The 21,819-nt window shown below is 58.0% G+C and overlaps 3 protein-coding genes and 1 long non-coding RNA gene across 4 annotated transcripts in view; 3 read left to right on the forward strand and 1 right to left on the reverse strand.

Annotated features, from left to right (window-relative positions):
* The window catches only part of EEIG1 (estrogen-induced osteoclastogenesis regulator 1), a 35,480-nt gene extending 29,823 nt beyond the window's left edge, over window positions 1-5,657 (forward strand). The window contains exons 7-11 of the mRNA XM_047830117.1: window positions 359-463; window positions 547-742; window positions 1,194-1,315; window positions 1,422-1,491; window positions 2,907-5,657. Of these exons, the coding sequence (XP_047686073.1) occupies window positions 359-463; window positions 547-742; window positions 1,194-1,315; window positions 1,422-1,491; window positions 2,907-2,952 (539 nt within the window). The 3' untranslated portion in view covers window positions 2,953-5,657. The remainder of the gene's footprint in view (window positions 1-358; window positions 464-546; window positions 743-1,193; window positions 1,316-1,421; window positions 1,492-2,906) is intronic.
* Window positions 5,658-7,529: 1,872 nt separating this feature from the next.
* DPM2 (dolichyl-phosphate mannosyltransferase subunit 2, regulatory) lies at window positions 7,530-10,395 on the forward strand. Its single transcript, XM_047831426.1, has 4 exons — window positions 7,530-7,614; window positions 7,905-7,994; window positions 8,786-8,888; window positions 9,704-10,395. The coding sequence occupies exons 1-4, from the start codon at window positions 7,612-7,614 to the stop codon at window positions 9,760-9,762; spliced, it is 255 nt and encodes an 84-aa protein (XP_047687382.1). The 5' UTR covers window positions 7,530-7,611; the 3' UTR covers window positions 9,763-10,395.
* A 2,587-nt stretch (window positions 10,396-12,982) lies between these two features.
* On the forward strand, window positions 12,983-21,669 carry PIP5KL1 (phosphatidylinositol-4-phosphate 5-kinase like 1). The gene is made up of 11 exons (XM_047831104.1): window positions 12,983-13,224; window positions 14,036-14,239; window positions 15,329-15,379; window positions 15,586-15,740; window positions 16,013-16,137; window positions 16,630-16,664; window positions 16,755-16,810; window positions 17,812-17,924; window positions 18,232-18,385; window positions 20,421-21,185; window positions 21,514-21,669. The coding sequence occupies exons 1-10, from the start codon at window positions 13,195-13,197 to the stop codon at window positions 20,686-20,688; spliced, it is 1,191 nt and encodes a 396-aa protein (XP_047687060.1). The 5' UTR covers window positions 12,983-13,194; the 3' UTR covers window positions 20,689-21,185; window positions 21,514-21,669.
* Window positions 18,927-21,747, reverse strand: LOC125150771 (uncharacterized). The gene is made up of 3 exons (XR_007146471.1): window positions 21,711-21,747; window positions 21,226-21,395; window positions 18,927-19,000 (listed from the first exon to the last, which is right to left on the reverse strand). It is a non-coding gene; the product is annotated as an uncharacterized LOC125150771 (long non-coding RNA).
* Between the last annotated feature and the right edge of the window lie 72 nt (window positions 21,748-21,819).

Below are 21,819 nucleotides of genomic sequence, written 5' to 3' on the forward strand. Positions count from 1 at the left end.
TCCCAGACTGGGTCAGACCCCCGTACACACTGCTCCCTGTTCTGTAACACGCACCTCAGTTGTGGTTAATTGTGGGTCATTATTCAACATTCTCCCTTCCCACTGGCCTTGTGACACCATCTCCCGTCTACGGCCCCCGGTAGAGAACCCTGTGCAGAGGAGGTCCCCACGGATGTTTGTGGAATGGACAGACCTGGGCTCTAGCGGTGAACTGTGGCGGCGGTAGAACTCAGCTTTTCAGTCTGTTAAATGGGAAACACTCAGCGCGCCCCCCCACCCCCCACCCTGACCCAGGGAGAGGACGTGGGTGAATGGCAGGGGCCGGCACCGCTGGTAAGCCTGTCTCCCCGCCTTCCAGGGGTGCCAGAGGAGGCCGAACAGAACCTGTCCAGCCCCGAGGAGGTGTTCCACTCCGGTCACTCCCGCAACTCCAGCTACGCCAGCCAGCAGTCCAAGATCTCTGGTGAGTGCCCGCCTGGCTCCATGCCCCTGGCCCTCCACCTCCCTGGCCGGCCCCTGTAACGAGCCTCCCCAAATGCCCACCAGGCTACAGCACAGAACACTCGCGCTCCTCCAGCCTCTCGGACTTGACGCACCGCCGCAACACGTCGACGAGCAGCAGCGCCTCGGGCGGCCTCAGCATGACTGTGGAGGGCCCCGAGGGCGGGGAGCGGGAGCACCGGCCCCCCGAGAAGCCGCCGCGGCCGCCTCGGCCCCCGCATCTGTCTGACCGTTCATTTCGGTGAGCACAGCGCTCCTGGAGAACAGACCCGTCTCAGGAGCACCCTGAACCTCTGCTTCTTTACCTGTGACACGGGGACAGCAGGGTCCCCCACCCCAGAGGGTTGGATGGTGATGATTCAGCCAGTGGTCGTACATGCAAGGCATGGCCTGGGCCTGGCATGCACGTGCCGTTGTGTGTGCCTTGGTGTACCTAGGTCCCTGGTCTACACGCCGTGCAGCCTCTCGGAGGCTACGAGGTTAGGTAACCTCTCAGCCTCCGGGGTCGGCATCCATAAAACCAGGTCATGGCACCTGCCCCGTGGGCCGAGGTGAGGGCTGAAGGAACACAGTTGGGAATACATCCTCATGTGCACTCAGAGCAGCCTCAGTGCTGCAGGTGCTCCGGTGTCCTCCTTGTGCCTGTCGCTGGCCGGACTGCTGTGACTCTGCCCTGCTTTGCCCCACCCCAGGCGGAAGAAGGACTCCGTGGAGAGTCACCCGACCTGGGTGGATGACACTCGGATCGACGCAGATGACATCGTGGAGAAGATCATGCAAAGCCAAGACTTTACGGACGGCAGCAACACTGAGGGTGAGCTGCCCGCATGGGGAGGACCGGGGGACGATGCCAGCTGTTCCGGGGGTCCCCTGGCTGCCCCTGCCCCACTCAGCCTCCATCCTCCCCTGTGTCCCCACAGACAGCAACCTCCGGCTGTTTGTGAGCCGTGATGGCTCTACCACGCTGAGTGGCATCCAGTTGGCCAACAGGTAAGGGTGACAGTTTGGGGCTGGGTCACTAGGGTGGCCATGGGGAACAGGGGTGAGAACAAGGTCTCTGCAGACACTGACCTGGCTTTGAATGCCAGTTCTTATCACCACGTTGTGACCTTGGACCAGTCACTTCTCTGAACCTCAGTTTCCTTATCCGTCAAATGGTGTGGACCATACCGTCTCCACCTAGAAACCTGGGACAACATGCAGGGTTGGTTCTGACTGAGGGTTGCAAGGATAGCCTTGGAAAGTGCCTAGCACAGGGCTTGGCACACAGCAGGGGCTTTATCCGTCTCTATTTTGCCCTCTGCTCTTCCCTTCCTTCTGGATCTGAGAACCCCTAAAAATGATGCTGCTGACTCATTTTATTTATTGAACAAATATTTATTGAGCACCAGCTATGCACCAAGCACTGAGCTAGGTCGTGGGGATGCAACAGTGAGCAGCACAGATCTGTGCCTGCCTAATGTTTACATATGAGGGGGTGGTAGGACCAAACTTGGGCTTCAGGTCTGCAGTTTATAGAGGGCCTTCTTGTGATCATTTATTTATTTGTAGCATGTTTACTGGCTCACTGAATGAATGAGCAGAGGAGCTTCCCATGTGCAGGGTCGTCCTGAGGCCTTTCCCCCCTGTTCCTGTGGGCCGGATGGGAAAGTGCACATCTAACATCTAGGTTCCGGGGTGTGGGGGGACGTGGCTGAGCTGCCCAGGCGCCCGGCACCTTCCCTCTGGTGCTGCTATGCTGACACCTGCTGGCTGAGGCTTGAAAGTGCAGCTGCCTTTCCTGGTGGCTTCCTGGGCTGTCCCGGGTAAGGTGGGCAAGAGGAAAACAGGAGGAAAACCTCCTTGGAGGTTTGTAAACACCACCCCCTAACCCCCTATGACAGTGAGGATACGGGGGATGGGAGAAACCAATTTAATCAGGAGCAAGGTCTTAGCAGAGCTGCACCCCAAGCCCTGAATGTCCATGACCCTGTGGCTGGGTGGGCCTGGCTTCCGTGGGGGAAAAAAAAAGCCAACCAGGCTCCCTGACCTTCTGCTGTCTTCTTGGTAAGCTTCATGATCCCTCTGCACCTCAGTGCCTTCATCTGTCAAGTGGGGTGGAGTGAAGTCTTTCCCTGCCAGGGCTGCTCTGAGGATGGGTGCAGCACACCCCTGAGTGTAAGCCACTGGTGCTCAGGAAGGGCTCAGACGCGGCCCGTAGCAGCTCTGCGATCCCACAGACTCTGATACTTACCATCTGTGTTGCCCTAGGCAGGTGACTCAACTTCCCTGAGCTTCGGTTTACCCCTCTGTGAAACAGGGCCAGTTAGTTACAGTGCCAACTCGTGGGGTGCTTACAAGGGCCTGCCCCGGAAGAGCGTCTAGGAGGATAAGCTGACCTGTTTCTCCCCTCCCCTCCCCTGCAGGGTCTCCTCTGGGGTCTATGAGCCTGTCGTAATCGAAAGCCATTGAGGAGCAGGCGTCCAGCCTGGAGAAGGGCCCTGCCTTCGTGGGCATCCAGGCCCGCAGCATTCCACGAGGGACCTTCCGCTTCGGATCACCTTCCGCGCCACATCTCATCTGTGCCTCCTCCGTGCACTCCAGCCCCGCTCCTGCCCCAAAGCATCATTCCACTGTCCTCCCATCCATGCCGGGACCCTCCTGGCCTGCCAGGCCCCGGGCACCACTGTGAATATTCTCCTCTGAACCACTAGGGGGGCAGGCCATGCAGGCCCACGAAGCAGGTGGACAAGACCAAGATGGCCGGGACTGCCCCGCTGGAGACCAGTTGGGCCCCTCAGTGGGGACATGCAGTGGCATCTCTGCGCGGGGATGCCTGTGGCTGAAGGGCCTCTTGCCCCGTGTCCCTGCTCACCCCAGGAGCATTGGCTCAGCCGTGCCCTGGCAGGGCCTTGCTCCACCACCCCCTTGCCCTTGGGAGGGCCGGTCCACCCCCAGAATCCCGCCACCATGGCTCCCTGACTGCTTAGTGCTTCAGCTGTCCCTTCCCTGTGTCCTGGGGGACCCGCTGGCGGCCTTCTCCTGGGAACCAAGACCACCCACGCTCCACATTGAAACCCCCTCCCCCAACGAATGTTCTCCTGCTGCCCCGGCAGCCTGCACTTTGCACATGCTCGTCTCCAGCACAGCCCCCCTGGCCCTTGCCTGCCTTTCCCTTGAGCCCTTCGCAAGGATTCCCTGGCACTGCCTGCTGTGCAGCCAGCGCCTGCCTCTAGCGGTCCGGCTGGAACGTGGCACCGCCTCTCCCCCTGTTTAGCTCCAGCTCAGGCCTGAGCCCATGTCGAGAAAGGTCTGAGCATCGATGGTGGCTCACCTCTGCTCGGGGCTGGATCCTGAGCAGCTGGTTTCCTGTAGGAAGCCAGGGAAGGTGCCTCCCAAACCCTTAGAGGTTGAGAGTCTGGCTGGGCTGGGCTTGGCAAGCAAAGCCCCCTCTCCCTCCCGCAGGGTCAGCTAGCCCAGGCTGGGGCCGATGCTGAGAGGCAGGTGGGCTGTGACCGGACTGGCCCGGAGCTGGCTTCCTGGCCAGAAAAGCCTCAGCCCTCCTCTGGAAGCATCCCTCTCTCTGGGCGAAGGCGAGGTGGGGAGCAGTCTGGCCCTGCCCCCACCCCTCGCTAAAGCCTCTGCTGTCTGCACCCCACCCCTCCCGTCTTCCTTACTTGCTTGAAAATGGGTTCTGACTGCCAGCCAGTCCCTGGACAGACTTCCCTGCCACCCTGAAATTTCACTTATTTTGTGTGAACCCAGCAGGCTGGTGTTTACGTACTCCTATACCTTTTTTCTTTTTAACATTTCATTTCCTCTTTTCTTTCTTTCTTTCTTTTTTTTTTTTTTTTGAGTTCACAGTTTGGTATTTTCTCCTCCCCCCCGGTGAGGGGAGGTGGTTCTGTTCTCTGCCCTACCTGCTACCTGCTGGCTGGGTCCCAGCAGGACTAGGGATCTAGATGGGGGGGGGGGGGGCAGGATACTGGTTCTCTCCCTGGTGGGGTGCAGGTGCCGGTGGGGTGTCCTCCCCAGGCTGGGAGGGCTCCTTGCCCTTATGCTCCAGCTGGCAAGAATTGGAGCCTTTGTCTTGGAACCTCCTGGCCTTGGGAGGAGAGCATTTCTAGGATTCGTTGTCATTGTTTTTAATCCCCTAACTCTTAGAAACTGAATGTGAGGAGGCTCTTGCTAAGACAGGACAGAGTACTTGCTGTGGCTGGAGAGGGCTCTGGTTAGCCCTGCGGGTCCCTTCCTGCCCCGCAGGCACCTGGCGCTTTACAAGGAAGCTGGCTGTGCAGTCTCCAGGTGAAGTGACCCCCAGAAAACGAGAGAGCCCTCTCCTTCCCTTCTGTGTCTGCGTGACCTTTGCCCAATGGGGAAGCGCATTCAGGGTGTATTTGGGGTCTGGCTCAAAGTTGCGGGCTTCAGGCATAAAACAGCCAGTTCTGGTGCTGTTGGGACTCCCCCAAACCCCAGCCCCACCCAAGTCGAGGTCTGGGCTTGACAGACACCCCAGAAGCAGACAGAGCCTGCCACATTCTTCCATGCCAGTCTCTGGGCCAGGGTAATTGGACTGAGAATTCGGCCACATCCAAATTAACACTAGCTGGAGCCAGAGGCCTGGAGCCCTTTCTTCAATCTCTGGTCTTCTCAAGCTCGGTGAATTCCCGCCAGGCACCCACAGCTCCTGGACGTAAAATGCTATATATAGAGAAAGACTATATTAAAGATATTTTTGGAAAGGAATCAGTCTATGCAATGCCAGTTTGGAATCTTCTTGAAAGACAGTTTAACGTTTTTACTAGGAGATTTAAAGAAAATAAAAGTCTACAATATTTTTAGGTTACTTTTTTTGTGGTCACCCCAAACTGACCACATGGTGTGGTCTGCTGGGATGGAGATCTTCTGTGTTCTCCTCTCTCTTAGAGGGTTGAGCTGGGAAATGGGGGGGTGGGAGGGGGTATCTTTTTTTTTCTTTTGGTCTTTTTTTTTTTTTTTAACCCCCTCCTTTCTAACAGAATGTTGCCGCCACCACCGCCCCTTATTCAGAAGGCTGTGTTTGTATCTCTGTCTCCCGGCTTCTGTTGTAGAAAATCACATTGTAAGGGGAAATCAGCCTAGTGTCAGTGTCTTGGTTGGGGGGAAAAAAAATTAAATGTCGCAATTTTTGTTTGTTATGGCATGTTGGGTTTTGTTTGTTTCACCACGTGGTCAGCATCAGAAGAAAGCCAGATGTGCAGGTGGACATCCGGGAATGGGGGAAGGTGTAGGTGGCCTGGGTTCTCCCTGTCCTGGCTGCCATCAAAATTATTACCACCTTTATTACTCCAGATTCCTGGGGAGGAAACTGAGGCCCCGGAAGGCAGTTTCTTGCCAGTCTCACACCTGCTAAGTGGCAGCTCTGATCTCAGGGCACAAGTTCTAACCACTGGACTTCCCCAGCAGTCAGCCTGAGGGACAAATAACTGTCTGTGCCTCAGTTTCCTCAGCTGTAAACGGGCTGGCGGATGAAAATGGGTGTACAGCCTGACACGGGAGGTACTGAGTTTGTTCCCAACTCCTCTCGAGCCCCAGGCCACAACTGTCTCCAGGCCCAGGCCCCTCACTTCCTGTCCCCCACACTCAAGTTACACAGGAGCCAGCAGCTTGGCCAAGCTCTGAGAAGGGCAAGGCACCCTGGCCTTTAATTAGCTCAGAAGTGGCAGGAAGCCTCCGCGGCCGTGGACAGGCCAGAAGGGACCAGACCACCAGGCCTCCTCCCCGCTGCAGCATGACCTCGTCTGCACCCCTTCTCTGGGCTGACACCCACTCATGGCCCCTTTAAACCCTGGAGGCTGATTTTGAGTCTCTTCCTCTGTTCTGCACGGCACACCTGGGGAGGGAAGAGTCGGCCCCTGGCTGAGGCCAAAGTCTGTTCTGAGATGGAGAGGGAAGTCCCTGGGCTGTAGGCCAAGAAGAGTTGCTCCTATCATCTTCGAAGAGTGCAGCCCCCACAGGGACCGGCTCAGGTGACCCAAGGAGTCATGCCACCAGCAGGAGCAAATCGCGCCAGGTTCAGACACATCTCTGCAAGTCTGTCTCCCCGTCCTCCCGCCCCTCGTTCTGGGCACTAGGGATACAGCAGTGACCACAGACCCCATCCCCAGGGAGCCCACAGGCCAGTTCAACAAGTACATGAGCGAACGAAAACTCAGTGACAAGCGTTAGCTCGGAGACACACAGGGGGGCTGTGGAGCACAGGGGAGGGAACCCTGCCCGGCTGTCCAGGGGCTTCCCTAGGACGTGTGGCATCCCACTGAGACCCGATGGGTGAGGAGCAGGTAGCCAGCCCCTCGAGCTGTGGCAAGACAGTGTTCCAGACTGGGGAAGGACCTGCGTGGGGGCTCAGTCCAAGACCTGTCTGTGCTGCTGCCCGGGCTGCAGGGACACGCAGAGCCCAACAGGCAAAAATGGTGAGGAAACGGTGGATCACCCTGACCTCATCCCCGCAGTGAAGAGAAGACACCAGAAAGGGTCTCCTGGGAAGCCAGGCGACCGGAAGGGGGCACTCCCCTCACAGCCAGTGAGAATCCTCCTCATCCCTGGGGACGCGGGCTTACCCACCCTCCCTCTTCCTCCCACCCCAGGTGGGGGCAATGAACACCCTCTGCACCCCTGTCGACAATTAGGGCCTCGGGACTAGGAAATGGGTGCCGGTCTCGGCCCCACCACTGATTCGAGTTGTGATCTGCAAGTCTTCAGAGCCTCATTTTCCCCATCTGCAAAATGGGACTTCTGACCTCCCACGCCATGCCCGCTTTGGGTTTGGGGTCCTGGGATATTTAGAGATGGAGTTTTTCTTCTGGGGAGTGTTCGACAGGACGGACGGCATGAGTGCCAGCCAGTCTGGAGCCTCCTACTCGTTTCCCTTCACTAGAAAGCGTCTGGGAACAGCGTGTCCCATAATGCCCTCGGAAACTACATTTCCCGACATGCGAAGGGGGGGGGGGGCGGCACCCTCCTGTCTTGGGATACGTAATCCCGGGCCCACTTAAAGACTACGACTCCCAGCGTGCCCCGCGGCCCAAGGCCAGAAGGGTCCGGACCCGGAGCGCGCTGTGGCTTTGGCTCCGGGGAGGGATCGCCGGGGAGATGGTGAGCACCGGACCGAGTGCGGGGGGCGGGAGGCGGCTGGGAGTGGGGTCTGGCGCGGAGCGGGGGCTTGGGCACTCGGAGCCGGGATGGCTCGCTCTCCCGCCGGCCCAGTGAAGGAGTGAAAATCCCGCGGCCCGGCATTCGCCCAGCCCGCAAAGTGATACTCGTCAGGCCTGTCTGCGGCTGTTGAGTGAATGGGAAGCTTAGCGTAAGCAGGCTGCGACGCCACCCCGCCAGTAGTGCACCTGAAGGGGGAGTTACTTCGTCAGCTGAGCCCTCCTTTTCTCCAGGCCACGGGGACAGACCAGGTGGTGGGACTCGGCCTCGTCGCCATTAGCCTGATCATCTTCACCTACTACACCGCCTGGGTGATTCTCTTGGTATGTGTGCTGCCCCCGCCCTTCGTCTTACCTTCCACCCCCGGATCTTGAAGCCGACCCCTAGCACCCATTTAAGCTGCTGTGTGCCGGGCACGGTGCTAGGCGCTTTGCCTGCTTCGTCTCATGAAATCTCCAGAACAGCGCTATGAGGACGATGCTAGAGGTGTCCCAGTGTAGAGTATAGTATAGTGGCGAGAACCGCTACCCTTAAGGCCCTTAACCACTACACTGTACGGCCCTGTTACTGATTTGCTTTTGCCTTTGATTGGAGTTCTAGTCCTTCCGGTTATCTTGCTCGCCCCTGGGTATGATGAATGCCCGCGGATTTTGTGAGGGCCTTTAGGTTTTTGTTTTTGTTTCTTTTTCCTGTTGGAAAATTGGTTGGTTACTGCTTAAGAAGCGCAGTGTGGTTGGAAGGCAAAATCTTGCAGAACTTTGGAGGGAAATGTTAGTAAAGAAAACCTGGAGCCCACTTGAGAACTGCTCACGTGCCTTTGCCCGGTGTTGGGCCGTGAGTGGCTTAGGGCAAGTCCCTCCTCTTCTGTTCATTGCCGGGTCCCCAGCACCAACTTAGGGCAGGCACCAGGCAAGTGCCCACGGAACAACTGTTCAGTAAGTGAATGAAGGAAACAAACCCGAACTCCCCAAATGCCATCATCTTAAAGCAAAGCAGGTGCTATACCAGTGCACTGACTGGGGTCAGCCCCGGAGGTGGAGGGGGTGGTGGTGTTTGGGCTTGAAGGCCTGGGCAAGACAAGGAATGCTCACCAGAGCTCTGCCCCCGATACCAGCCGTTCATTGACAGCCAGCATGTCGTCCACAAGTACTTCCTGCCCCGGGCCTACGCTGTCGCCATCCCACTGGCCGCTGGCCTCCTGCTGCTCCTGTTTGTGGGTAAGTTATCACTCCCTCAACGCTGAGCAGGGCGTCTGCTGGGAGCTCCCACAACCCTCTCCCATCCCTGAACATGCTTCCCCATTTTGCCAGTTGCTGTCCACCTGCTTGAGGCTCCTTGCTGCGCCCCCCTCCCCCAGTTATCCCCTGGGATTTTCCTGTTCATCCTTCAAGACTGTCAGTCAGTAGCCCCTCTGGCCTTCCCTATGCCTCAGGCTCATTGGTCTCAAATGGGATGGCCCCAGTGGGGTGTCTCCCTTTCCCACCCCCCACTCCCTCCACCACCACCATCATCACTCTGTGCACACCTCGATCGCCTCTTACCCCCTCGTCACCCACTGGCTCATGATTCCTGCCCCTCTCTGTCTCCCCCGGGGTTTAGTGTGTGTCTTCATCATCATTATTAGGTCCTCAGCTCCTGGAACAGGCTGTGGCCCTGAGCTGGTGCTCAAGAAAGCAGTTTGCATGAGTCACCTGGATGACTGGATGGTGGGGTGGGAGGTGGATGTGGGTTAGGCAGGTGGGTGGGCGGACAGGTGGTTGATTGGGTGAGTAGACGGATCATTGGGTGGGTTTGTTCCCTGCAGAATCAAAAACACTAAACATGGCAAATTGCCCGGGGTAGGTGCTCTGGTGGTGTTTGTTGAACACATGTGGGTAGACGTGTGGCTTGCTGAAGGACCAGGGAGGTGATTCTGGCCTGGCGGGTGCTTGGCCCCGCGTGCAGGTCACTTCCACTATGCTGGGCCCTGCTCTGGCCTCCCAGCAGCCCGGAGCCCAGATCTCATGTGGCCTTTCTGGTCTGTGTATTCCAGGAGTGTTCATCACCTACGTGATGCTGAAGAACCAGAAAGTGACCAAAAAGGCTCAGTGAAGGCCCAGTGGGGCTGAGGCTGCCGGCCCTTCCTCTGCCTCCCCTCCAAAGGTGGGGGCACATAGGACGCATCCAGGCACCGCGGCCCCCCCTCAAGCCTGGCTGCCCTGAACACATCCTGGTGGGATGGAGCTGTTTAGGACTGACCACACAGGCCTGCTCCTCCCCTGCTCAACCTTCTGGAAGCCAGGAGGGAGGATTACTTGGAAGCCTCCCTCTCACCCCTTTCTGGCTCAGGGCCTGAAAGATGCTGGTTGTCCCCACCTCGCCTTCGGGCTCCCTGTCACCTTTTCCTCAGGGTCCCACCCTCTTGTTTCACTGTCCCTCTTGTCACCTGCTGATGTTGGACTTGGCAGGTTCTGAGGCGTCATGTGACCTTTCCCCACACGTCCTGCTCCTCATCAGAGGCAGCTTTCCCAGGTCTGACACAGCCCCAGGCCCCATAAGGACTTCTGGACCTGGAAAGCCTAAGGGGAGGAATGACAGGCCCCAGGGTTACCACCAGGCCTCGGGGCACATTAGGGTGGCCACAGGGGGCCCCCAGACCAACTGCTCCTCACAGAGGCCCAGTCCCCCAGCCCTAGCGCTAGCCTACTGGGGAGAGCTGAACAATAAACACTGATGATGTGTCTATCTCTGTGCTATCCCTGACCAGGGAAGCCGGGCTGCTCAGGAACTGGAGAGGGGCTGGTCTCAGGTCGGGAGACCCTGGTTTGTGCAATGAGGTGCCTCAGGCGCCTCCCAGACTGTCCCTGTGCTGGACACAGGATCAAGTGGGGACTGAAACAGATGTGGATCCAGACAGGTGCAGCCCACAGATGGGAGCTCGGTGGGGGCGTGGCAATGTGCCAGATGCCAACCACATCAGCCTGTACTGAGCCTCCCCTGTGCCAGCCCAGCTAGCGCGCACTAGTATTTTAGGGACCCTCAGGCCAGTCCCCGAAAAGGCCAAGTCCATTGTCCGTCTCTTATACCCAGCAGCCCAACCTAGCGTGGCTCTGGGCAGTGAGAGCTGGAGGAACCAGAGCAGGGCTGGCTGTGGTCAGGTTGACTGATCTGGCGCAGGCCCAGCCCTGTCTCCTGGTAATCAACCCCGCCCCCCGCGCAGCCAAGGCTCCCGTCCACAGTTCCTAGTTTAAGGCTCTGTCACGCCTTGGATGTTCACTCTAGTCAGCAGAGGCGGCTCCCTCATCTGAGAACAGAGGCCGACTGCGGGCACACCTCCCCTTCCCTCCCCTGGCCCATCTTCCCCCTGTCCTCCAGTCCAGGCAGAGCTACGACCTGGGCTTCGGGTTCTGTTCTCTCCCCCTGCTGTGACAGGAGTATCGTGTCTCTGATGGTCCCCCTCTCATTGGAACAGCCACTGCCTCTCACTGGGGTCCTCCCTCGGTTTCACGAGCATCCCCAGGCCTCCATATAAAGGACTGTCCATCAACCGAGTAATTTCCTCCAGGTCTCTCCCCTTCGTAGCCAAATTCCGAAAAGGGGGTCCACATCTGCTGCCTGGATTTCCTCACCTTCACTGTGCTCGGCATCCTTCCTGGGGGGCTAGATCCACTCCGACCACGGTGACCCCATGTTAGTCTGTGACATCCCCCTGGACGCACCCTCAGATGCTCTCAGTGTCTGTGATGACCCATTCTCATGCTCCACTTCTGCCATGAGACAACATTGGGCTCTTTGGGACTTGGTCGCGAGCCTTCTCCCCACATATCCTGGGTGGCCTTGTCCTCATCCAGGCTCGCCTCCCAAGCCCCGGTGTATTGCATATGCACCAGCTAACTGCCACTGGATGCCGTAGTGGCACCTCCGATGAAGCCTGTCATGATCTGAGCTCTCAGACGCCCCCTCAGCAATCTGGACCTCCCCTCATGCCTCGGCCCCTTCCGTGACTGGCATCATCCTGTGACCCTAACCCCAGCCAGAAGCCTGGCAGACATCACTGCCCTTCCTTCTCCAAGCCCCCATCCACATGACCTCAAATCTTGGCAATTCTCCCCTTCTCTCCCTCCCCCACCGCAGTCACCTTCCTGATGCAAAGCCACCATCCTCTACCCTAAGTCACCAAAAGATTCCTCACCCGCTCCCCCCAGCCCGCCCACCCACTCTGCTCCCTCCAATGTGACTATGCATGACAACCATGGCCTTTCTAGAACATCTGAGCATCTTTCTCATACACATTTAGAATGCTTGTCTGGGTTCTCCACTCCCCTCCCTAAGATGGCCTAAGAGAGCCTGCATGGTCGCTTGTTCGATTCCTTCTCATTCCAGCTACCCTGGCTGGGACTCACTGGCCCTTTGCACATCCTTTGCACTCACTGGCCCTTTGCACTCAGAGGCCCTTTGCACATCCTACTCACATTAGTTCATCATATACTTGTGAAACACTGGTTTGTGCCAGGTACCAAGCCAAGAAATGGACCCAGCCTGGTTCCTGCCCTCCTGGTGGTCCCATTCTGGGGGTGGAGGGGGGGGAAAGATATAAGAAATAAATGCACAAGTCAATTTCCTACAGTGTTGAGTGTGATGAAGAAAATTAAAACTAGGTGATGTGAAAAGCATGAGAGTTGGGGACACTTCGAGTCAGTCAAGGTCACAAGAAAGAATAGGGCAAATGAGAGCCTAGGGGAAAGGATTTCAAGCAATGGGAACAGCACCTGCAAAAGCCCCAGGTGTGGAAGAATTTTATTCCTAAGGACCAGCGGGATGGGGGGGGGGGGGGGTGGGAGGGCGTGTGGCTGTGTGGTGGGTGTAGGGAGAGTGGTTTGAGATGGGCCTGGGGCCATGGCCGGGGCGAGGGGTGTGGATTTTGTTCCAGTGCAGGGGGAAGCCACTGGAGGTTTTAAGCATGAGAGTGACATCATCCGATTTATGCTTTTAAAAGATCACGCTGGCAGCTGTGTTCCTCCCTCTCACCACTGAATCCCCAGGGCCTAGCACTAGCCCTGGCCCAAAGGGAGTGTTCAAAATATGCCCTGAATGAACGCGTGCCCCGGACTTCCTGTGTGACCTGGAGATACTCACTTCTCTCTCCGGACCTTAGTTTTCTCACCCGAGAGGCAGGCAGTCGGTGGGGATTTCACGCCAGAGTGGGTGGGCCGGAGTGGATTTAGGTTTCCCGCCTTCCCATGCGGCCCCGAGACCCGAATCCCCCACTTCAGGAGACGAACTGAGGTGGGGGGGGGGTGGATCTTCCCTCCTGGCGACCTGAAGCAATGCGCGGCGGCCCCGCCCCGGCCTGGACCGAGGTCTGAAGGATGCTGCAGCCCCGGGGGCGGGACCCGCAGGCGATCCCCGGCGCCTCCCGTGCGGATTGGGTGCAGCGGTGACCGGCGCCGCGCTATTGGTCGGTCCAGAAGCAGGGGCGGGGACCCGCTCCTGCAGCGCGGCGGCGGGGACACGGCCAGAGCCCGGGAAGCTGCTGCGGGGGTGATGGCCGCGCCGAGCCCGGGGCCCCGCGAGGTAGGTGCGGACCCAAACGAGGACAGGAGAGGAAAGGGTTGGGGGTCAGGGTCCAGGCCTCCCCTCCCGGGGTAGCGCGGACACAGACCCTCAATCCAAGCCCCGGAGGGGTCCTGCCCTGGGCGGGGACCAGGACACGCCCCACAGGGGGCCGCAGGTATGCAGGGGAAGTCTGGCGGTTATCCCCAGAGAACTTCCTCAGTTTTCTCATCGCGAAAATGGAGGTGATTATAAAAGCTCCTCCTTCATAGGGCTGTCAGGAAGTCAGACTCTCAGCCAGTGCTGGGCACATGGTGGGTGCCCACTACTAATGGGTCAGCTGCTGCGAGCTCAGCTTCATGCTGACCCTCCGCTCGGCCTGGAGGAACTCCAGTCGAATAGATGCCCCCGTCCCTGGCGTCACAGCTCCTACTATCAAGGGTTCCTGGGCATGGAGCTCAAACTGCCACGAAGGAGTTATTATAGTTCTCATCTTACGGAGGAGAAAACGAGATGCAGAAAGGTTAGGTGACTTACCTAAGATCACACAGCTGGTGAGAGACAGGTTTGTCTGCGGAAAGCATTCTCTACCTACTGATAATAATAACCATCGTTCTATTCTGGGTGCTGACTGCATGCCAGGCACTGGGCGGCCCATCGCAACACCCAGTGAGGTGGGCAACAGCATTCTCCCTATTTTGCAACCGAGGAAACGGAGGCAGAGAGTGATAACAGGAGGGCTCACGAGTACCAGAGGTGGGACGCAAACCCAGGTCTTTCCCCTCTGGAATGCTTCTGTGTGCTCACTGCTTCTTGTGTTTCCTGCCACCAGGTCCTGGCCCCCTCCCCAGAGGCTGGATGCAGACCAGCCACCTCGACCTCTGGCCGCCGTGGCCTCCTCTGGCGTCTACGAGACAAGCAGGCTCGCCTTGGCCTGTTTGAGATCGGCCCGGGGCATGAGCTGCACCAGCTGACATGTATGATGCAGGCAGGGCTGTGGGCTGCCACTCAGGTCTCCATGGACCACCCACCCACAGTGAGTGGCTGATCTGTGCCATGCACCTCAACAGTACCAAGGGCAAGACTGCGTCGATGCCCTGTCTTGTTAATACTGCAGGACTGGGGATGAGAGGGCTATAAGAGGAGAAAATCAGGGGCTTGGGGTGCAGGGAGGGACATGCTGGGGTGGGGGCTGAGGCCAGGAAGCCACACAGCCCAGTGTGTGTTGGGGAGGTGAAGGCCCCCTTAACCCAGGTGGTTGGTGTGTGATCTAGTTGGGCCTCTTCTTCTTTGGGCCTCAGAGTCCCCATCTGTATAATGGGTAGGGGGGACTGTATTCCCTGGTCTCTGAGGCCCTCCTAGCTCTGCTAGGGTGCATGGCTGAGAAAGGACCCCACCCCCACCCTGCCAGCCTGGCCCATCCTCCCCGGAGCTCAGGCTGGGGCCAGGCTGGCTCAGCAGAAAGGGTCGCCCAACTGCAAGCTCAGCAGCTGGACGGAGCCCGAGCAAGCACGTGTGTTGTTTGTGTGTGTGCACACATGTGCACAGTGTGACCACAGCCCATAGGCCAAGTCCTGGCACATGGACCTAGAGGTCCAGGAAGAGTGTCGGAGCCCGACAAGAGGTCCTCTAACTCTCATCGCCTGCTGCCAATCTAACATGGCTCCCCAGTACTCAGCATGGCCTCAGGACCTTGCTGGCTCAAGTCCAAGAGCCAGCTGTCCAGCTGCATCCATACTCCATCCTTCCTGCAGCCACTTGGGCCCTCTTGCTCTTCCCGGTGGCCACCAGTGCTGTTCCCCCTGCTGTGAGCACCAGGCATGTCCTCTCCACCACCTTTCAGATTTCACCTTAGAGGTCACCTCCCCCAGGAAGCCTTCCCTGATCCTGCCTCTCTCACACTGAGTCAGGCAGGTCCCTTGGCTTTAAGGCCATCCCCTGTCCCTGGGATGGCCTCCGGCTTCACTTGGCCAACACGTGCATCTGGGTGAATGGACCAGGCTCTGAGTTCTGGTGCTGGTTGGCTGGAGCAATCAGACTGTGGAAAGGTGGTGAGGCCAGAGGCAGGGCTCTTGGAGATCCTGGGGCTGAGACTTGCCCTGAACCCCTCCACCCCTCCCTGTAGGGACCACCCACCGAGGAGGATTTCTCCGAGGTCCTGACCCAGGTTCATGAGGTAGGAAGCCCAAGACTGCTGCATGGGAGGGGCGTGTACTGGTGTTCCTTCTCTGTCCTCGGTCTCCCCCTTCGTGCAGTGGGAGTGCTGACTTGCCTCAGGGCCTTGTGGGAAGGATGTGATTACCCTGACCCTCCCACGCTAGGGCCAACTGCACACACCTGGCCCCCGTGGACACTCTTGGGTCTGCTTTTCCTCCCCTGCAGGGCTTCGAGCTGGGCACCCTGGCCGGCCCGGCCTTCGCCTGGCTACGCCACTCCCTAGGCCTGGCTGAGGGAGACTATCAGGCGGCATTAGGCCCAGGTGGCCCCTACCTGCAGTTCCTCAGCACCTCCAAGAGCAAGGCCAGCTTCTTCCTGTCGTGAGCTGGCAGCAGGGGTGGGGAAGGGGTGGGAGTGTTGTTCTTGGGTGAAGGGGGGGGGAGGCGGAGAAGAGAAACAGGATGGCAAGGTCGGGGAGGGCCAGGGCCAGGTAGGGATCAGACGGAGGAGGAGAGGGAGGACGGGAGGTGACAAGGGTGGAGGTGGGGAGACCTCCAACCTGGGCCTGGGGAGACAGATACACATTCGGGCAGAGGGCCTGATGGGGGCCGCTCCAGCCCTGCCTGACCAGTGACCTCTCCCTCCACCCCAGCCACGATCAACGCTTCTTCCTGAAGACCCAGCGCCGCCGGGAGGTGCGGGCGCTGCTCGCCCACCTGCCCCGCTACGTGCAGCACCTGCAGCGGCACCCGCACTCGCTGCTTGCGCGGTTGCTGGGTACGACCGGCCAGGAACCCGGGACTGCGGGGCTGGGGGAGGGAAGAGAGAGCAGAGGAGGAGGGTAGGGAGTGGGGCGGTTCCCGGGGGGGGGGGTGTAGGGGATCTGAGCCCGAGCCGGGCGGAGGGAACCGATCCGCCGGCCGCGGATAGTTCCGTGGGGGGCGTGTCCTAGATGGTCCTGTAGGGGAAAGGTGGTGTTTGGATGGGCGGGGCCTAAAGGGGGCGGTGTCGATTGACAGTCCCTTGTGGGGAGGGTATGTGGGTGGAGTCACGCCTGAGGACCGCGCATCTCTGGGGCTGCCTAGAGCCGGGCCCAGTCGGGACCTCTACCCAAGCCGCGGAAGAGGTCTGGGGGCGCGGCCTGGCGGGGCGGGCTCGGGAGGCGGTGGACCTCGAGAAGGAGGCGAGGCCTGGCGCCGGGCCTAGGGCGGGATGGGCCCAGGGGTGTCGAGTTTGGGGCCCCTCACCTGGCGCCCTCTCCCCTTCCAGGAGTGCACAGTCTGCGGGTGGCTCGGGGAAAGAAGGTGGGTGAGGCCGAGGCGAGGGGGCCGGGTCAGAGGGGGCGGCTGGAGGGTGAGATCCTGTCCTCCCTCACTCCCTACCCCCGTCCCCAGAAATTCTTCATCATCATGCAGAGCGTCTTCTATCCCGCCGGCCGCATCTCTGAGAGGTGAGTCGCCTCACAGGGCCCCGGCCCCACGCGGGACGTGCCACCTGCAGCACCCATCCCCCCCTAGATAGATGCGAAACTGGAGCCCAGGGAGGAGAAGGGGCATCCCCAAGGTCTCCTAATGGATCAGAGACAGTGCTAGGCACGACCAGCGTCTCTTGAGCGCTCAGGATGCACTGGGCACTCGAGTCTTCGCATTCATTGCCTTCTTTATTCCCAGAACGGTTCTGAGGGGCAGGTGTGGTTATCATGCCCATTTTATAGATGAGAAGCAGAGGACAAGGAGGGCCAGCTACTCTGCGAGGAACAGGGATTCGAACCCAGCCTCTTACTTCACATGGCCTCTGTGCCTCCTAACCCCGACTCTGCCTGCAGGGTCTCCGTTAGTGCTCCCCTGGGGCCACGGACTTCCTTCAAGCCCTCCTGGTGCTGCTGTCTAGGGTTGGATGCCTGTGTCTGGAACAGCTCCAGGGATGACAGGGTGCTAAGAGGCAGGCACAAGCAGGGGTAAAGCCTGAACTGGGCTTCCAAAGGCCCGAGTTCAAATTCCTGCTCTGCCTTTTTTTTTTTTTCTTAGTTTATTTATTTATTAATTTTTAAAAATATTTTATTTATTTTTGAGAGAGAAAGAGTGAGAGCGGGGAGGGGCAGAGAGAGAGGGAGACACAGAACCTGAAGCAGGCTTCAGGCTCCAATGTGATGCGGAGCTGGAACCCCCAAGCCTCGAGATCATGACCTGAGCTGAAGTCGGATGTTTAACCGACTGAGCCACCCAGGTGCCCCACCCCCACCCCGGCTCTATTCTTTACTTACTGTGTGGGCAAGTCAAAGAAAACTCTGGGCCTTTTTCTTCACCTGTGACATGGGGCCAATAATGGAATGGGTTGTGCTGAGGCTTTGAACATCCACCCAGTGGAAGCTCTGGTTTCTTGGTTCCCTGTGTGTGTCAGTCTGTGTCAACCTGAATTCTGTCATCCCCTTTCTGTCATACCCCGTCACAGGTATGATATAAAGGGCTGTGAGGTGAGCCGATGGGTGGAGCCAGCCCCTGAGGGTAGCCCTCTTGTCCTCGTGCTGAAGGACCTCAACTTTCAAGGCAAGACCATCGACCTGGGTGAGCCATGGGGACAGTCAGTGGCTGCTCTTTCTCCATTGCGGGTGAAGTCAGAAGGGTGTCCCTGGCACTGCCCTCTGCCTGAGTCATTAAGAGCCCAGGGTCTAGAGTCAGGCAGAGCAGAGTTCAAATCCTAGCTCCACGACTTACTAACTAGGCGACCAGGCCAAGTTACAGATGAGTTTCCTCATCTGTGACGTGGGGCAGTAATGACACCTGCCCTCTTGGGGCAGATATGTGTGGAGCCCTCAGCACCTTGCCTGGCACACGATGAGCACTCAAGCGGGGGGCACTGATGCTCTGGCAGGGCCCCAGCGGAGCTGGCTCCTCCACCAGATGGAACTGGACACCGCCTTCCTCCGGGAGCTCAACGTGCTGGATTACAGCCTTCTGATGGCCTTCCAGCACCTCCACGAGGATGAGAGGGGCCCGGGCAGCAGCCTCATCTTCCGCACAGCCAGGTGGGCCCCCCTACAGGGCAAGGGCAAGAATGAGGTGACGGGAGCCTGAGAGCGATGGGTGGTGAGGTGGGAAGACAGTACAGACAAAGGCTCAGAGACTGGAAAGTGCAGCGTTTGTGTGTCCGTGTGCGCGTGTGTCCACGTGTAGGGTGAAGGGCTGGAGAAGCCTGGCTGGCAGGGTGGGGGGACACATGCGGACAGCAGCAGAGGACAGAACAGGGGAGATCCAGCTGGACAAGGACTTCGGTGCTGATTTAAAGAATCTGCCCACTTTCCTGAAGGGGTGTGGGGCCATGGAAGATTTCAGAACAGTTTTCAGACCTATTTAATTTTTACTTTAGAAGGAGCCCTTGCCCTTTAACCCCGTGATTCTACTTCTAGGACCCTGGGGTCATCACCATAGGCACCATCATCATGGTGTCCCCCTGCCTTGTAGTAGCAACTGTTCTTTGCATGCTGGCCACGAGCCTCATTAAGGTGGGCTCCTTCCCATTTTAGAGATGTGATAAGTGAGGTTCAGAGATGGGAAGTGAGGTTGTAGAATGACTTCTGAGGATTCATGTTAGTCCTTGGTTGGTTGCTTTGATTTCAATCCTCCAAGGCCCACCTTTGTGACTGAACAGGATTAAGTAGGGGGTTAAGGAAGGCACATTAAGGAAAGAAGCCCAACCATCTGGTGGGTGGAAAAGAAAAGTGGAAGATGATGTCCTCTCATCTGGCCTCCGAAACCACCCTTTGGAGGAAGACCTTGGGATGGGTGAGGCCTGGGCAGAACCCAGATTAACGGCTCCCCACAGCCCTGTGGCTGGGCTGACCACATCCTGACCAGAGGGTGAAATTTCTGCCATGCGGCACAGACGGGTCCCCAGCCAAATCTGCCCATCCAAACTAGGTCAGCTTCTGCCTTGCCCTCTGCCCCCATCTGGGGCTTAGATTACAGCCGTCATTCAGCCGGTAAACCCTAGTTTGCATATAGTGGTTGTTGTCATATTGAAATTTGCTAGCTGGTAAGTTGCCACTGTTCCAGCACCACATCTACCAGTTCCCAGCCCCCCATTCAGAAAAAGACTGCGCCCCGCCCCCTCCCAGCACCGCACCGCACGCAATGCAAAGGACACTAGCGGTTTGCCCAGTCTCCCACACCACTGGGTTCTGATTGGTCGATGCCTGGGCAGGGCCTGTCTTTCATTGGCTTATTTCCCTCCGCGACACTTCCCCAACTTCCCTCCACCTCCAAGAGGACGAAGTAGGGAATTGAACCTGCTTTGGGCTGGGACTGGGACCCAGCCAAAGGCATCTTCGGATTTGGAATACATTTGGAAGGCATCCCATCCCCCAACACACACATCATCTATAAACCGGAATTGGACTTTGTTCACAAGGTTTCTTTCAGCTCTGCCACCCCGAAACCTCCAGAGATGGACGACCCCAAACAGAAGTTTGGGAAATACCCCAACACCAGACTTGCCCAAAGTGACCCGGCGGATAAAATGCAGAGCCAGGGTCTGCGTGACCCAAATGCTCTAGACAACAGAAATGTAACGCGAATCACACATGTGGTTTTAAATTGTCTAGCAGCCTCTTTAGAGAAGTAAAAAGAAACAGGTAAAACTAATTGTAAGAATATATTTGTTACTCAATACACCCCAAATTTTATCGTTTCATCATCTAATCAATACAAACATTTATGAGGTATTTTACATTCTTTTTCTCATACTGTCTTGGAAATTCAGTCTGTCTTTTACTCTTAGAGCGTATCCCAGTTGGGACTGGCCGCAGTTTAATGCTCAACGGCCACATATGGCTAGTGGCTACGTATTGCACAGTGCGACTCTAGACCATCATCCACACTTTACTCGGCCTCCCAGTTCATCTGACGTCATAGGCCTGGCACACAGGAGTTGTGGGAATGAGCGGAGGAAGCGCAGGGTCAGCGCAGAATCACCGCGGGCGCGCCGGGGCTAGGCTTGCGGGAACCCTTTGGCTGGGGCCCCCCTGGAGGAGGCAGTAGCCTCACCCACCTGTCGGCCGCCAGGTCTGTGCGAGGGGTACAGAGCCCGGAGGAGCCGGGATCCCAGAACCGCCGGCTGCTGCCCGACTCCCCCAACGCCTTACACATCCTGGACGGGCCGGAGCAACGCTATTTCCTGGGTCTCGTGGATCTCTCTACGGTCTACGGGCTCCGCAAGCGGCTGGAGCATTTATGGAAGACGCTGCGCTACCCAGGTCGGACCTTCTCCACCGTCAGCCCCGCTCGCTACGCCCGTCGCCTCTGCCAGTGGGTGGAGGCTCATACCGAGTGACCCGCGCCCGTCGCTCCCTCGCATCTGGACAATGGGCACACGCCGGGAACCAGGGTTCCAGTCTGGCCCCGGCGGCGGGTCGGCCTCCCTTCACCTGCTGTTCCTCCCTTTGGCCTCCAGAGGGCAGCATCCCCTAACTAATACCATGACATCACAGCCTCATTTGGTGGTGATGACTGGTTGGCATTGTGCCAGGGACTCCCCAACATTAGCTCGATTAATCTTCAAAAAAAAAAAATGCTATTATTCTCTTTTTACAGACCATGAATTGGAGGCTCAGGGGGTGAAGGTACTGAGCAAGATCATTCAGCAATAAATGCTGGAACCAGGACTCGACTATGCCTTTTGGACTCAGGAGCCTGTATTCTTACCCACCAGCTCCCTTAGCCCTGTCTTCATGCTCTGGGGAATGGTGTAGGCTGAAGGCTCCAGCCAAGCCCCTTTGTCGTCCAGATGGGGAAACTGAGGCCCAGAGACTTTAATGGGCTTACCCATGGGTAAGTGGAAAGGCCAGCCCAAGATCCCAGGTCTCCTTACCTCCTGTCCACTGGCCTTTTGGGGTGGTTCCTGTGGCTCCTGCTTCTCTAGGGATGCAGGCAGGAGAAGGGGAGGTTTTGGGGGCGGCTGCATCTCTGGAAGACACTATGTTAGGACCCACCGTTGATCTTGAGTAAGTTCTTCCTTCCTCTGGAAGTCGCTCTTCTCATCTGCGAAAGGGGGACAGGGGTTGGTGGCCAGTCCAAGGGCCTGGCCGCACAGACAATACCAGCAGCAAAGAAGCACAGTGCGTGCACAGCCCCTGATCATCCCTTCTCCTTCCTCCAGGAACCTCCAGCCTGGCCTCTGACCCTGGCCCGATCCAACCATACCCAAGTGGGCCTCTCCTCTAGAGCTGCTCTGGGGCCTGGCTGTGTGACCAGGGCAAGGTGCTAAACCTCTCTGTGCTTCAGTGGTCAAATCTGTAAAATGGAAAGGATGAAAGTGGACTTCGTTAACTCATTAAATATTTATTGAGCACCTACTATGTGGCAGGCCCTCTACTGGGTGGTGGGGACCTGGGGAGCAAGATCCAGATTCCATAGATTCCACAATTCTCTCCCTCACAGAACTCACAGTCTAGGGAGAGATTGT

The sequence above is a fragment of the Prionailurus viverrinus genome, chromosome D4, assembly GCF_022837055.1.
Source record: "Prionailurus viverrinus isolate Anna chromosome D4, UM_Priviv_1.0, whole genome shotgun sequence".
Classification (NCBI taxonomy): Eukaryota; Metazoa; Chordata; class Mammalia; order Carnivora; family Felidae; genus Prionailurus; species Prionailurus viverrinus.